General features: G+C 37.1%; 1 protein-coding gene across 1 annotated transcript; it reads right to left on the minus strand.

Moving 5' to 3' along the window:
• Positions 1–418: 418 nt before the first annotated feature.
• LOC113493393 lies at positions 419–13,954 on the minus strand. Its single transcript, XM_026871356.1, has 7 exons — positions 13,838–13,954; positions 13,481–13,654; positions 6,349–6,557; positions 5,569–5,722; positions 4,027–4,295; positions 3,571–3,783; positions 419–2,509 (listed from the first exon to the last, which is right to left on the minus strand). Exons 1-7 carry the CDS (start codon positions 13,887–13,889, stop codon positions 2,456–2,458), a joined length of 1,125 nt encoding a protein of 374 aa, XP_026727157.1. The 5' UTR covers positions 13,890–13,954; the 3' UTR covers positions 419–2,455.
• Positions 13,955–14,110: the final 156 nt, after the last annotated feature.

The raw sequence follows: 14,110 nt of genomic DNA on the forward strand, positions 1-14,110 counted from the left end.
TATAAACCACTAACAGCCGAAGTCATATTCTGCAAAATGGGAAATCGCTAAGCAGAGGGAATAAACAATTTCATAGATAGCAACTGTATGTAAATTCTAAATAAAATTAGTACCATTTATGACAAGATACATTTATGACACTCTTAAAACTTATATCAATAGGAGTTCTTGTTACCATGCAAGCGGTCGAAGTCCTATTTAATCAATAAGTGGACACGCTTCATATAGGATATTCATTACAATCTGGTAAGACTAGCAGTCGACCCCAATATAGTTGGGGATATTTATACGCAAAAAAAGAATACAAAATTTATTCCAAACTTTTTTATACCAACAAAAATAAACTTGTCATTGAGTTGTAGAAACGTCTGATAAATATGTATAATTATAATTGATCAAAAAAATAAATATAATTTAACTCTGCCCACCTTTACGCGGAACAGTTGTAAGACTCATGCCCAGCCGTGGACTGCACAACGAAAATAATTATTGTTTTTGAGGTGACAAAAATAATCTTTTTGTATTGCCGCACTATATTAGCCCACTAAAACGTTTTCTGACACAAAGATTAAAGTTACATTTAGGCCTTTAAACAACCCCCGAATACTGACACGTGGGGTCAGTTCGTCACGTTTGAGTCTCAAGCTGTGTTTATCACTTTAAGTGACGTTGTAAGTTGTGTAACAGTGTTCGGGGGTTAAGCTCTTAATTTTAATCATGACTTAGGGTCACTTCACACTGACTGAACAGCGGCCGGCAGCGTCTAAACGAAGCAACGTATTAGAAAAAGTTGAGAATCTTATTAACGAGAAACTTTAGTCATTTGAAGGCAAGGCTTCTGGCGACAGTCACTCTTGCGGCCGCTGCTCTCCAGTGAGGACTGACTCTTTATACTTAGTTTATCTAGCAATATACAAGAAACCATGTTTCGGGACTGAAGCACATTTAAAAGCAGTACAGTATAATATAATGTTTAAATCAAACTAGCAACTGTGTTATCGTGTTTGTTTGGTTCAACTTCGCTCGGACGTATTTCGGTATCATTTATTAATTAAATTTAAACAATTCTCTTGGATCACGTGTCCTTTAACCAAGAAGTCGATTAGCCAAACAATCAGCTTTAGAACTGAGTTTGGCATTAGGTAATACTCCAGTAAATAATCTTGAGTCTACCTTAACTTCGGACACATTTCCTTGTCACTGACCTATTCAAGATAAAGGCCGTTTTATTATTTAGTTACGACTATCAGTCCAGTTTGAGACCATAGAAAATATCAAGAAATACATATTATCATAAAACCTGTTAAGTTTCACTTGTATCCTTGTTCTATTGAGAATAAACGATGTAAAATATACGGATAGTCATCATAGTAGGTACACAGATCTTAAAAAAATAGAAATCTTTTCTTAATTACAAATAACGCCTAAACTTTTTAAGATATAGCATAAAAAGTAATTGAATCAATAAAATAAAAATAGAATAATAATATACCATAAAACTAAATATTTTTGCACCATTATTGAATAAAAACGAATACTATTAAGTACTACGCTACGTTGAGCTTTTACTCGTAATACATTACATATAAAAACTATTTATTATTTCAATTCTCATTGGATGGAATAAAAAATGCAGAAATATGAGGTTAAGATTTTTGTAAAAAAAAGCAAAGTTAGCATTGCTTTTTGGTATTGTTCACAGTCTTCGATCCCTTAAAGTAGACTATGGTTAGTTCTCAAATGTCTTTTATAAAGTTATTGTCACCATTTCTATATAAAATACTTTTCGGAAAAGTTTTATTTTGATCTCGAAACGTCTCACTTTGTATCACAGTGTTGCATTAAAAATATTATGAATGAAATTAATAAGTCGACAGTCGCTTATATAAATATGCACATGTAGAAGCTAAAACGAATTTTCGAATAAAGACGAGAAAACATTGACCGCCAAGGGGTGGGGGGTATTACACACACTGACTATTCTATACCATGCCTAAGTTCTGATGAAACATCAACGCTACACTGATCGGGTTACGGTGTGAAAGTTAACTACGATCAAACTGACACCAAGATTGTACGGTGTCACACACACAACAGTATGTGCAGATCTTTGTATCAGATGACCGTAAGGATATCTACTCTTAAATAATATTCATATTTATGAAAATACATTAATACTTGTGATCGAATATCGCAACACAGACGTGTGTATGAATGACTTAACCGACTTCCAAATGAGACTGAGTTCTCATAAAGTTGAACTCACTTAAAATTAAAATCTTATTTCTTTGACACTTGAGTAGGTTTTAAATTGTATTAAATATAAAAGAAAACAAAATTATTGCTTGGCCTTATTGGTAGTCGGTTATTTTATGTAATAAGTATTGTGTATAATTTTACATAGTATGAATGTATGTAAAATATCGATGATGATTTAATATTAGTTTGGAGTCGGTCATAGGAGCAGTTCTTTGGGGAAGAGGTTCATCGCAGCATAGTCTTCCAGTACCTGCAGGCAAACGAGCAGACGTTTATCTAGATAACTTGGCACTCTTATTATTATTTGGTGAGTTTTTAATGCACGGAATAATAGTAAGTAAGTCAGGAGCAGTTGTGGTCGAGACAGAGAGAGATGGGATGATGATGAATTCTACGCAGGACGTGAAGGCTGGTTATAGGGGAAGCGGGATAGGGAATTATCTAAGCAACTAGGTCAGACCTCTGGGTAGCAGTGGGATACACGAGTGCACACTGCTTTGTAAAGCTTCTGTCGACTCACCGGAACGGTACACACGCTAGCTATCATACAAATGTTAAAAAACAACGGCATAGCCGCTGCTTTTTTACTTTTAAGGATAAAAAATGAAAGTCCTATCTTTAGGTTAATTAGCGAGGTTTTAGTTTGGTATGCAGCTGTGCGTACATACTGGGTACTAAAGCAATAGCGAAAATATCGGTCCATGGGCATACACCGTGATTTTTTAGTCGTCTTACAAAAGCAGACAGTTCATGTATCCAATGACTAGAAAACGTTCATGAAAAAAAATAGGTATTTAGGAGATTCGAATAAATTTAATATGCAATTTTTATTCAATATTATGATGCAATTCGTAGTTTTTTTGAAACACAGCTCTGTTGCGAGCGCGGTCTGAGCCTTGTAACAATGATGAGGGGCGCGGGCGGCGGCGTTTTTATCATTGTTAAGAGTATATTTCAGATTTCTCTTGTTTAATTTTTCTTCGTACCTATTATCTTAATTGATGAAAAAAAAAATAATAATCGCGCCTAGGGGTATTTTACGTCGGATACATGAATTGGGCTGCTTTTGTAAGACGACTAAAAAATCACCGTGTATAATAGGAGCGAATGGTCAGCAACAGAAAGCTGTCAAAACTTAACACTATTCAATTCAAATATAAAATAGTTTTGATGTGTAGACTTGTCTTTTCATTTGTCGTAGGGTTGATGTGAGAATTTAAGTCAGGCGCAAGGTTTTTGAAATATTTTTAGGTTCTTTAGGATGTTATGAGTCATTAAAGTAATGATTAGTTAGAGAAGCCAGTAGCGTACCTCCTTGAGCGCCTCTCGCGTGGGCCTGGGCATGGCGGGCGGCAGCAGCGCGCGCAGACGGGCCCCGCACAGACACAGCTGGCGCTGCAGCAGCAGCTCGGCGGGCGCCAGCGGCTCCAGCGGCGTGTGCGCCAGCCCGTAGCGCCGGCACATGTCCGCCCACGCCGTCAGGTGCTTGTCGTTCGCCTCCTCCGCCACCGACGCTATGTCGTTCTGACAGGACACAGCCGTCAACATTTTAACCATATTGCCTCAGAAACAATGCCCGGTCAAGTCACATGCACAAATACACATAGACTCGGAACAAGCTTTCGTGGATCACACAAACGTGTGTCCACATAGGAATCGAACCTAAGACACGTCGCGCGCAGTGTATTTGGCATGGTGACCTCAACCACTCGCCTATCTATGCAGTTAAAATGTAACCAACATCTGCAGACAAAAGTGAAAAAGTACCTTAGCTAAAGTAGAGATGGCGGTGCCGTAGTAATCATGATTGATGCCGAAGATGTCCGCGACGAGTTCGGCCAGCGAGCCCTGCGTGGAGTCGGCCAGGTCCACACAGTTGTAGACCTGTCCGCGCGCGGCGGGCAGGCCGCCCAGCGTCCAGGCCGCGCGGCACACGTCCCGCACGTGCACAGTGTTCATCTTCAGCTCGCTCGTCCACAGCAGCTTCATGGTCTCGTTCAGGTGCTTGTAGATACCGCCGTACAGGAGTCGCGGCGCTGTAACCAAAACTCACTCGCTTGTTGATTTATTACTATAAGTACACAGGAAATAGTAAAAAATTATAAAACATAAACAAAATGTTATCCGTAGTTAAGCAATAGTTTTTACAGATATGAACTTGTAGATACTGAGACAGCGGTGTCTCAGTAACTATTATTGGTTTCACGCTAAGAGTACAAAACCCAAAAAAAAGCAGTAGGTAATTTACGTCGAATCATGTAACTATGACTTCATTTCAATACATTTAACTTGATTCGATCGGTGGCGCTTGGTACTTGTCTAGAACCCTAGACTAGGAGTACAGTACATGTATAATAGTCGGCCAAACAAAAAGACGTTAAACATATATTATATTATTATTATATACATTCATCCTAGCCTTTTCCCAACTATGTTAAGGTCGGCTTCCAGTCTAACAGGATGCAGCTTATACAATATAACTTATTCGTTATATAAGAAGCGACTGCCTATCTGAAATTCTTAATCCAGTTACCTAGGCAACACGATACCCCTTGTAAGACTAGTTGTCAAGATTTCTAGCCTCTAACTGTAGTGACTGTTAAAGACTTGTAAATGGATGTGCACTGATGTTCAAACATCCATGGACCGACGTATCAAGGTTCAATACTCAATTCTTTATTGCATTCCACAATGTAGGCTTAGGTGGTAAACATTTTTTGATAGGTAACATTTTTGGTTAGCTGAGCGATCAACTAGTTTTTATTTTAGCCACGAATTAATACATTTATAATGATGTATACTGATTTTTAATCTACGTCCAGCTCACGGTAACACCTCAGGGGCGCCACGCACCCAGCGAGAACGGTAAATACACCGCAACCTGATCACCGCTGTTTAATTAGCCGTAGTAATCCACTTTACCTTATTACGGTCGTATTAAGGAGACTGTATAAAGTTTTGATTTCGATAAAGCATGTATTTTTGAATAGGGCATTTGACTCAATAATTCTAAGTACTCCGTCAGAAAGGTTTTAGAAAAATATCGAATAAGTATTTTTCATTTTGTCACATCAATAAAAAGTAATGAAACTGGGGCTGGTAACATCACCTGCTAAAAAAAGCGATATACAAATCACATGCACAAAAACACCTAGACTCAGAACGAGCATTCGTAGATCACACAAATGCTTGTCCTTCGCGTGGATCAAACCCGCGACACGACGCGCACAGTGGGTTTGGCGTGGTGACCTCAACCACTCGGCTATCCGTGCAGTCAAATCACTAGGCTATCACATAAGTATGCCTTACTGAGGCTCCTCCTGTCCCCGATGCCGTACACGATGGCTGGCCTGATGATGGTGTAGTTCAGCTCGTCCTGCATGTCCTTCAGCTCCTGCTCCACTTTGCTCTTCATCCGCGCTTCCACCGTCCACGGTTCTACTGGGCCGTCTTCTTTGTGAGGCTGAAACATTGGTTTATTATAACAAATAACTTCTCAGTCTCAGTTGAATAAAAACACTTATTCTATATTTTTTGGAAATTTGTTTGACATTACCATAATATATAGTCAAATATCCAATTGTATTCATGACGAATTGCTTAGCGAGTCGATTTGGCTCTAAATTGTAACATTTTCGTTTCGGTTTCGTTAAATAAATAAATACCCAGACTCAGGTCAAGCATTCGTGAATCACACAAATACTTGTCCCACGCGGGGATCGAACCCGCGACACGTCGCGCACAGTGGGTTTAGTGGGCGTGGTTGGCTAAACCACTCGGCTAACCGTATATATCAATGTTGTATTTCACACAACGGCATCTTCTCTCAAACTAAGCATAGGATGTATTATGAGTACAAGAAAACTGATAAACATTCTTATGCATAAATATTTCTAAATAATTTACTATACCACAGACACCGAACAAATGAACGTGGAATGGGGAATCGATATTACGACGTCTGGGATAGTACCTATAGGTATAGCAGTCAGGGCTACTAACCATTAGACCTACAGGCTAGTCTAACATCCAGGCGGGCGGAACTCCATGAAACGGAACATGGAGAATATGAGAAATAGAATAGTATACCTTATCAGTGCTGTACATCTGTCCACTGGATATCTCGACGAGGCGCGGCACCTCCAGCTTGGCGCACTGCTTGGCGACGTTCGTGCTGAGCGTGTAGATGCCCTCGGAGTACACCGCCTCGGTCTGCCCCACGCGGGTCTCGCCGGCGCAGTTCACCACCAGGCCCCACGGAGAACCCTCGCCTGGGTCTAACGCGGACGCGCATGACGCTGGGGAATACATTTAACGTGTAATATAAACATACATAGATCAAACTTATACATATGTACATATGTGGGAAATCAAACGCCTTGATAGTCTTGTAGATGCGTTTATTTTTGTAAATCTATACTAATATTATTAGAATGAATTAAAGAGGAAACCTTTGTATTTTTGTATTGAATAGGCTCAAAAACTACTGGAACGATTTCAAAATTTCTGTCACCATTACTTAGAAGAATTCTTCTGAATCCGTATAGGTAGGTAGGCTATATTTTATCCCGGAAAATAAGCTTAAAAAATAAATGTCCACCCTTGCGAAGCCGGGGCAGGTCGCTAGTCAATTATAAAACAATTTCTTTAATTCTTCATACGTCTTACTCTTACTCGTCTTCCGCCATTCTCCCATTTACTCTTCTCTCTCACACTATCCCGCTCTCACCCAGTTTACCACCTTGACACCTAGTCCCTTCATCCCCACATGCATATATGTGTTCTCTAGAGAAATGAAAGTTCATTTATTCAAGACAAACTAACATCTATGTAGCACTTTTAGAACGACGAAAATAAATATCTCGTCCGTATCTCCCACCGTTCAACGCTAAAGTGCTCTTGCTGTTGAGAAGTTGTCTTATTATCTATCCTTATTCCAAGGTGTAATAAATAAATACCTTGACCTTTTAAAGACATGGAGTTGAAGAAGCGAGATGGCTTACTAAACAGCACTAGCGGTGTCTCGCTTACACTGCTGTATTTATATAAACTATAACATCACCATTGTTAAAGTTGGATTGAAATTTCTATAATACAATCGCACTTACTTTACAATTTTAATATGATAAGAATGTAGTAGAATGGAAGTATTGAATCACAATCAACTCACAGTAGAATTACGAAAAACTTTACTAGATTTTCCAGTGCCTTTGCTCCAGTGGATATCTTACTAATATTATAAACGCGACTGTTTCTATGTATAGATATTGTTGTTTGTTCTTCTTTCACGCAAAGATTAAGATGGTACTTGGTACACAGATCCTTACTATCCTTGGCTTACTAATGTTATATATGTGAAAGTGTGGATGTGTGTTACTCAATCACGCAAAAACGGCTGAACGGATTTGGATGAAAAGTACATAGGCTACCTATTATCCCTTTTTTTGAAATAGTTCCCGAGGGAAAATTCAAAAGGTGTGTAAAAGCTATAAGATCACAAAGGGAATGTATTCCATAGAAACGGGATCCCCGAACGCTGTAAACTGAAGTCCACGCAGACGGAGTCGCGGGCAACAACTAGTAGTTTATAACCAGGATTAACACATAGGTTAGTTTGTATCCCGATTATCTGTTCCCGTGGATCATTTTCGATTAGTAGCGAGCGGGCCCGCGGGCAGCAACTACTTGTTTATAATTGAAAAAAGGCTTTTATCTTGAAATTGAAGCTATTGATTTACCTAATTACGTAATGACAATATCAGTCAAACGCTATCGCTGCGAAAGCGGAACGGGAGACACTTTTCATTTATAACATTAGTCTCGATTGGGAAGCACTCGGGGCTTTTTGCGAGGTCACAAATAGGTTCAATATGACATACATCAACGGTGACATTGTGTTGCGGTTGTGGTCATGTGGCTCTACGAACCACGCTATCCAGAACACACAAAAGTAATACGTACCAACAGATTTACACGAAAATAACTCTGTATCACAAAAGCATATTGCAGGAATAAGGTATTCGATAAAAAATACACTGTTAGTCCGTCAGATAGATGTCTAAAAAATATTGGATTCGTATTTTTTCTTTATCTCGTTAGCAAAATATGAAGGGGATACAGAGATTTACAATATCGTGTGACGTCACTTACCAGTACACTTTTTACTAGTGATGTTACTAGCTCAAACTGTGTACCTCAACATGTTCCTAACATTTTAAATATATGATAAAATTAAAAATAGGTATTCAATATTTTTTGGAAAACTGACAGAAACTTATTAGATTTAGGCCCCCATATCTGAGGAATAAATATGGCCGTTTGACATATTTTCTATACAAAAGCTGTCAAAACGTCAAATATATTCGTCGAATAAAAGTTATCTGGCTATTGAAAAATCGTCCCTTAGTCAAATACCCTACGGAGGACATTATATCACAGTTATATTATGTGTTTTTATTAACTTCAATAGTCGTCATTTGTTTCCATTTAGATTCGTTTGGGCGTACAATCGGCTAAAAAAAATCTATTTTTGACACGAAGACTCTGATTCATCGTATGTGCGATAACAATGCCGTGATTACGACTTGTTTATAATATTCATTATTAAGCGACGGCTCGTATTGTGTGGACAAACGAGGTTCAAACGGGCGCGAAGTGATGTTGGCGCCATCGAAGTCCAAGCACGATATTAACACATCACATATCACGGTACAAAATGAACTTTGTGCAATCGAAATATGTTTACATGTTTTTTTTTTATATTTCCTTGCAAATTAAGTCGTATTTAATGCACAATTTTGTTTTTTTATTTTATTTAGCGAAAAGCAACTTTGAAAAAGTGTCAATTAGTGTCAACTATAAAATTAATGTGGAAAAATAATTAAGTATTTTTTTACTGGCATTAAGACCAGCGTTGCCTGTCTTACGGAAGTCGTTTAAAGTTATATAATTATCCAACTTCTTTCTATCAATTCGAGCTGGTTATCAAGTATTATGATTACCTACCATAGCCACGAATGACAACCGTTTAAATCACCTCAAAAGCCAAAATCAGTAGCAATTTAATTTATTCCGGTAATAAATTTAACTCTCGCGACTCTAGCCTAGGTTGTAGCAATACTCAATTAATTTTGGTCCTTAAAATATTATATATTATAACTAATATTATGAACGCAAAAGTATTTGTTGCTTCTTTACGCCTAACCCGCTGGGCCGATTTCAATGAATTTTTTTTTGGCGGTAGCTGACTCCTCGGTTTATCCGACTATTTTTAAGAAGGGGAATTGCAGCTATGACCGACATCCAGACGAAGCCGCGGGCAATAGCCAGTAACAGATAATTCTCACACTACAACATCTAGAATATAATTTAATTTTCCTGTCGTCCTTCCTGCCCATACATCCTTATTGTTAACGAACAATTACAACAATTGGAATGCTTATTTGTATTCACTCGGTGTACTTCGTTTTGAATATACAGGAGGCATTGATAAAATAACGAAACGTTAAATCGATGGGCTAAAGTAGCGAATACCAGATTTTATGTTATACTACTTTGCAAGGTGCCATCGTCCCCGATGCGAAATGAGGGATGCTATGCTATGATGTGTCTGTCTGTTTGCCTGTGACGTCATTGCACCCGAATGGATTGAGCGATTACAATAAAGTTTATTATCTAATAAAGGTGGATTATGTGCGAGAGTTCTTAGACATGTTTGATCAAAATCGGTTGAACCGTTTATGATTCGTGGTGAGTGAGACTACATGTCATTTTTTTCAATAAAATTCTACTAAAGAAGAATTGTCATAGGGGGTGTTGTCGGGGTTTATAATTTTTTGCTCAGGGTGAATTATGTAAAAAATTGTTTTTTTTTTTTATTAAATTGGAGTAGATGAGCCGTCTATCTGACCTCCTAATTCCAGTTCGTGGACAACACTTTACCCCCTAGTAAGACTGGTTGTATGACTTTCTTTCTAGCTTCTGACTATTCGTAAATGTAGTCAAAGATGGGCATATAACGAGCCACGATATAATGTTCCTTCTGAAACACGGAAAAAATGCCTTCTTTTAAAACTGTCATAATGCCTATAACCGTTACTAAGGGCTGATGTGTAATATGCATTCCGCAGTGGTAGGTAAACCAAGAGAACTATTGAATAACAACATTTATTGTACTTCGAAGTATTGTTGTATTATCACAAGGAAAAAATATTTTCCTCTCGAATTGAATAACAAGCATTTATATCAACATCAAGTGTCTAGCGATGCTTAAAATAACTATTTCCCTTTCCGTGACTTGTGTGAACATCTATTGTATATCTCCTATAGTAATAGAAAAGTTTAAACGAGAAACAAACAATAAAACATGGAATTTATCAAGATTTATGGTAATTACAAGAAAAGGTTGATTTTACAAAGTATTTTTGTTCTACACATAACTCAAATCCCAAAACAATGCAGGGAGTCCGGGTTATTTTGGTCAAGTCCAGCCAAACTGGCATCTTTGGAAACGTGGCGGTATGGGAAACGCATTCAAGTCGAATTTCTGAATTCGCATTATTACTTTCACAGCACCAGTTGACTGCGGTAAGTCTTTCACGGTCTAGTGAACACATTTGCATACTTTTTACAAGTTGTAACGAGACTTTAAAAGATAACGGTTTCAAACAGTGTGAGACTGGATAACAACATTAACAACTCTTATCTCATGTCAAACGAGTATTGTACGAATTGTCGGGGTATAATTATTGTGGGGAACGGAAAGACCACTGAAGCAATTTTAGTATTGCTAAACCTGATATACCCTTGATTGTGGATCATATCGACGTCTTACGGAACAACGTAAATCTTCTCTAATCCGATATACAGATCCTATTGCTTTGTTAGCAGAACAATAGCCAAGCTATGTAAAGGCTTGGTACTAGAGGCCGACCACAATGTATAGTTCTAGCTCTGACCTACGGAAGAGAGGTGCTGCGCTATACTATGTGAGCCATCTTACTCACACTTCTGCAAGTCTTATCATGATGGAAGATAGTGTTCGAGAGCGATTTTTAATTTAATTAAAATACTACTAAAGGGAAACAAAAACACACTAATGTCAGCCCTCGATTAAGTATGTAACATAATTAATTAATTATTTAATGTAAGTTTCATATCAATAATGGAATCCGTTTTAAGATAAAAACAAGCACGTATTTTTGAGTATTATTTTATGTTTTTAGTCAATGTCAACCATTTTAATAATCTTGCACTTTCTTGGACTATATTTAAACTTAATTTCCTACTGTAAAGTCAAGTCAAAGTTTTACTCTATGCGGCCTGTTAAGCGGCAATAGTAAATTCCCGAACTCTTTTCCACATGCATATTATTACGAAACACCTACATAACGCACGCAATACGAACATGCAAGACTAAACATTTAGTGTTGTGCTAATTAGATGCTTATTACGAAAATTTAACGTTTTATTTATGAAAGTGTCATGTAATCTAGACCACTCATAAGCTATATCATATCGGAAAGAAGATAATATTAAGGAAGGGTGTACTCTGAAGCAATTGTCTCAGGCACATACAACAGGTAAATACAGGCATTACTTAAATTTATAAGCTTATTAAAGATAAATTAATAAGGTATGTGAAGATTCTCAAGCATTAATAAAATAATCGCCTTAAAAAATATTTTTTTGGGTTCCATCCAAAAAAAACACTTTTCTATTCACAACCTTTTACATTTTGTTTATAGTGGGTACATGTCTGGAGAATGAAAAAAATGACCTCAGTTGTTCACTTGGTGCTTGGTTTACTTGCAAAGAGGCAACCACTGGAACCTATGTGCTGAAAAGAAACTGACAACTATAGATCCAGACTCCATACACCTAATATGTAAGAACCTCCATACACCAAGAATGCTTGTTCTGGGTCTTGTTGTCCTTTGCATGCGAACTGTTTGTTATGAAACCCTATGCGACAGAGGGATTAAATTCCTTAGTGCCAGAGTCGTTTAAAAACCTAAACTAAAATTTATAGGACTTGGTTATAGTATTTCTTTTTATTAGCACATGTTCATCAGGATCATCCAAATGCTTTTGTTATTAAATTAATAAAAAGCGGGAAAAACAGGATGCTATTTATTTACGGATATATTTTGTGGCATAAAAAAGTTTTGCTTAGCAACTATTTTCAATAAAGGAAATTTTATATTTGACTTTGATATAGTAGTAGTTTGTGTTAGTAAAAGCAGTGTAATGCTTGATAAAGTCGGTTCCTGAGGTCACTATATGATACACTAGAACAAGAAATATTTTACACACTCAACTCTATATTTATAAACAAACATGAGGAAAAACATTGCAAAACATGTTTTATAACAATACTTTATGCCTTTCCTTCCTTTGTCTTTTAGAAAAGGACATTCAAGAAAATATTCAGAATTGGCAGTGACCACATAAATATCATTTCTAGTAAGATAACTCCTTTACAGATTGCAAAGACTCCTTCAAGGGAGGGCCTCGCAGCATGCCTAGAAGATGGAGGAAACAGCTTGACTTTCACCACAGACTGACTTCTGCTAGCCATAGACTTAATGGAAACAGGGAAGAAAGGCTTTTGCCCCACATCTGAACACAAATTGCCAGTGACCAAAATTATAATAAAGACTTCCTATCCTGAATGATTTTAAAATGTAAATATAATTCATGAGATTGATATGTAGCTGCATGCTAGCATTGGACCAGGCGTTTTGGACAAACCTTTTCTTTTTATCTAAAAGCAATATCTTTTGTCTTATTTGCAGCATAAATAATTTAATTTAGAGTTTTCACGTGGAAAATGAATGTGTAATATTCACGTGGTAAGGATTTGTTTAATATTTAATTTTGTTGAATCACCCTTAACACAAATATACCTTAATAGTAACATTTTAATATCTGTTACAAAATACAATATATATCTAGTACAGGTGATCTAAATACATTTTAAGAAGAATATTTGGTCAATAAACATGCATTTTGAATCATTGTCATATAGATATAAAATAAACCACTCAATTAATAACAGTAAAACATTTATAACAATGAGCCAGTGAGTTGCATTAATTATCTTATCTCTGTACTGAGATAATGAGAAAGCTATTATAATTGATGTGTTTATTAAATGCTGTTTAACATATTAAAATTCAAGTTAATTCTCCTTTTTTCAAGTAATAAATGATTATCTTACCAGGATTAATAAGGTTCGCGCTTTTATATTCAACTCGGGGGTCTTCAAATGTCTTGGTGTGCTTCGGGTTGAGGAAAGCGAGTTGTGGCGGTGTCTTGTCCACGACGCGCAACCCGCTCACCAAGTCCTCAGATATCAAGTAATCCACCAGGTTCCGGCCGATGAAGCCGCATCCTGAATCAAAACCACACGGTCAACCGTCGAAAACGAAACTTAAGGCCGGATGACTAACACCCCGACCGTTATAAGAATTAAAAAAAAATCACGTCACTTCTTATAAGACTACACATTATCGAACGTAGGTAAAAAGCTACAAATGTTTGTAGTTAAATACTTCGGGTATTAGATCTAATTTACCTCCTAGAACCACTACTCGTGGTTTTGAATTATCACCGGCACAATCAGACATTTCGCTAGCTGTTTCACAAAAATGAATGACAGTCTTACATTTGACAGAACTGCAATTCTGTCTTGTCTGTCAACATGTAATGTTGCTAGCTTTATGAAATTTGAAAACTGCTACTATAGTAGAAATCCTTGAGTGCATTCAGATTTAACGAGTAGATTGACGACTATGGACTAAAATACAAATTATAATAACTAACATAAAAAAACCTAGAAATACTAAAC

This window comes from Trichoplusia ni, chromosome 4 (genome assembly GCF_003590095.1).
Source record: "Trichoplusia ni isolate ovarian cell line Hi5 chromosome 4, tn1, whole genome shotgun sequence".
Lineage (NCBI taxonomy): Eukaryota > Metazoa > Arthropoda > Insecta > Lepidoptera > Noctuidae > Trichoplusia > Trichoplusia ni.

What these genes read in the sequence shown, in the direction of transcription:
- LOC113493393 (XM_026871356.1), bottom strand. Translation starts at nt 13,889, where the DNA reads ATGTCTGATTGTGCCGGTGATAATTCAAAACCACGAGTAGTGGTTCTA. An exon ending in ACGAGTAGTGGTTCTAGGAG is followed by an intron (nt 13,655 to 13,837) that starts GTAAATTAGATC and finishes GTTTTGATTCAG; the next exon opens with GATGCGGCTTCATCGGCCGG. An exon ending in CGGGGACAGGAGGAGCCTCA is followed by an intron (nt 4,296 to 5,568) that starts GTAAGGCATACT and finishes TTTTGGTTACAG; the next exon opens with CGCCGCGACTCCTGTACGGC.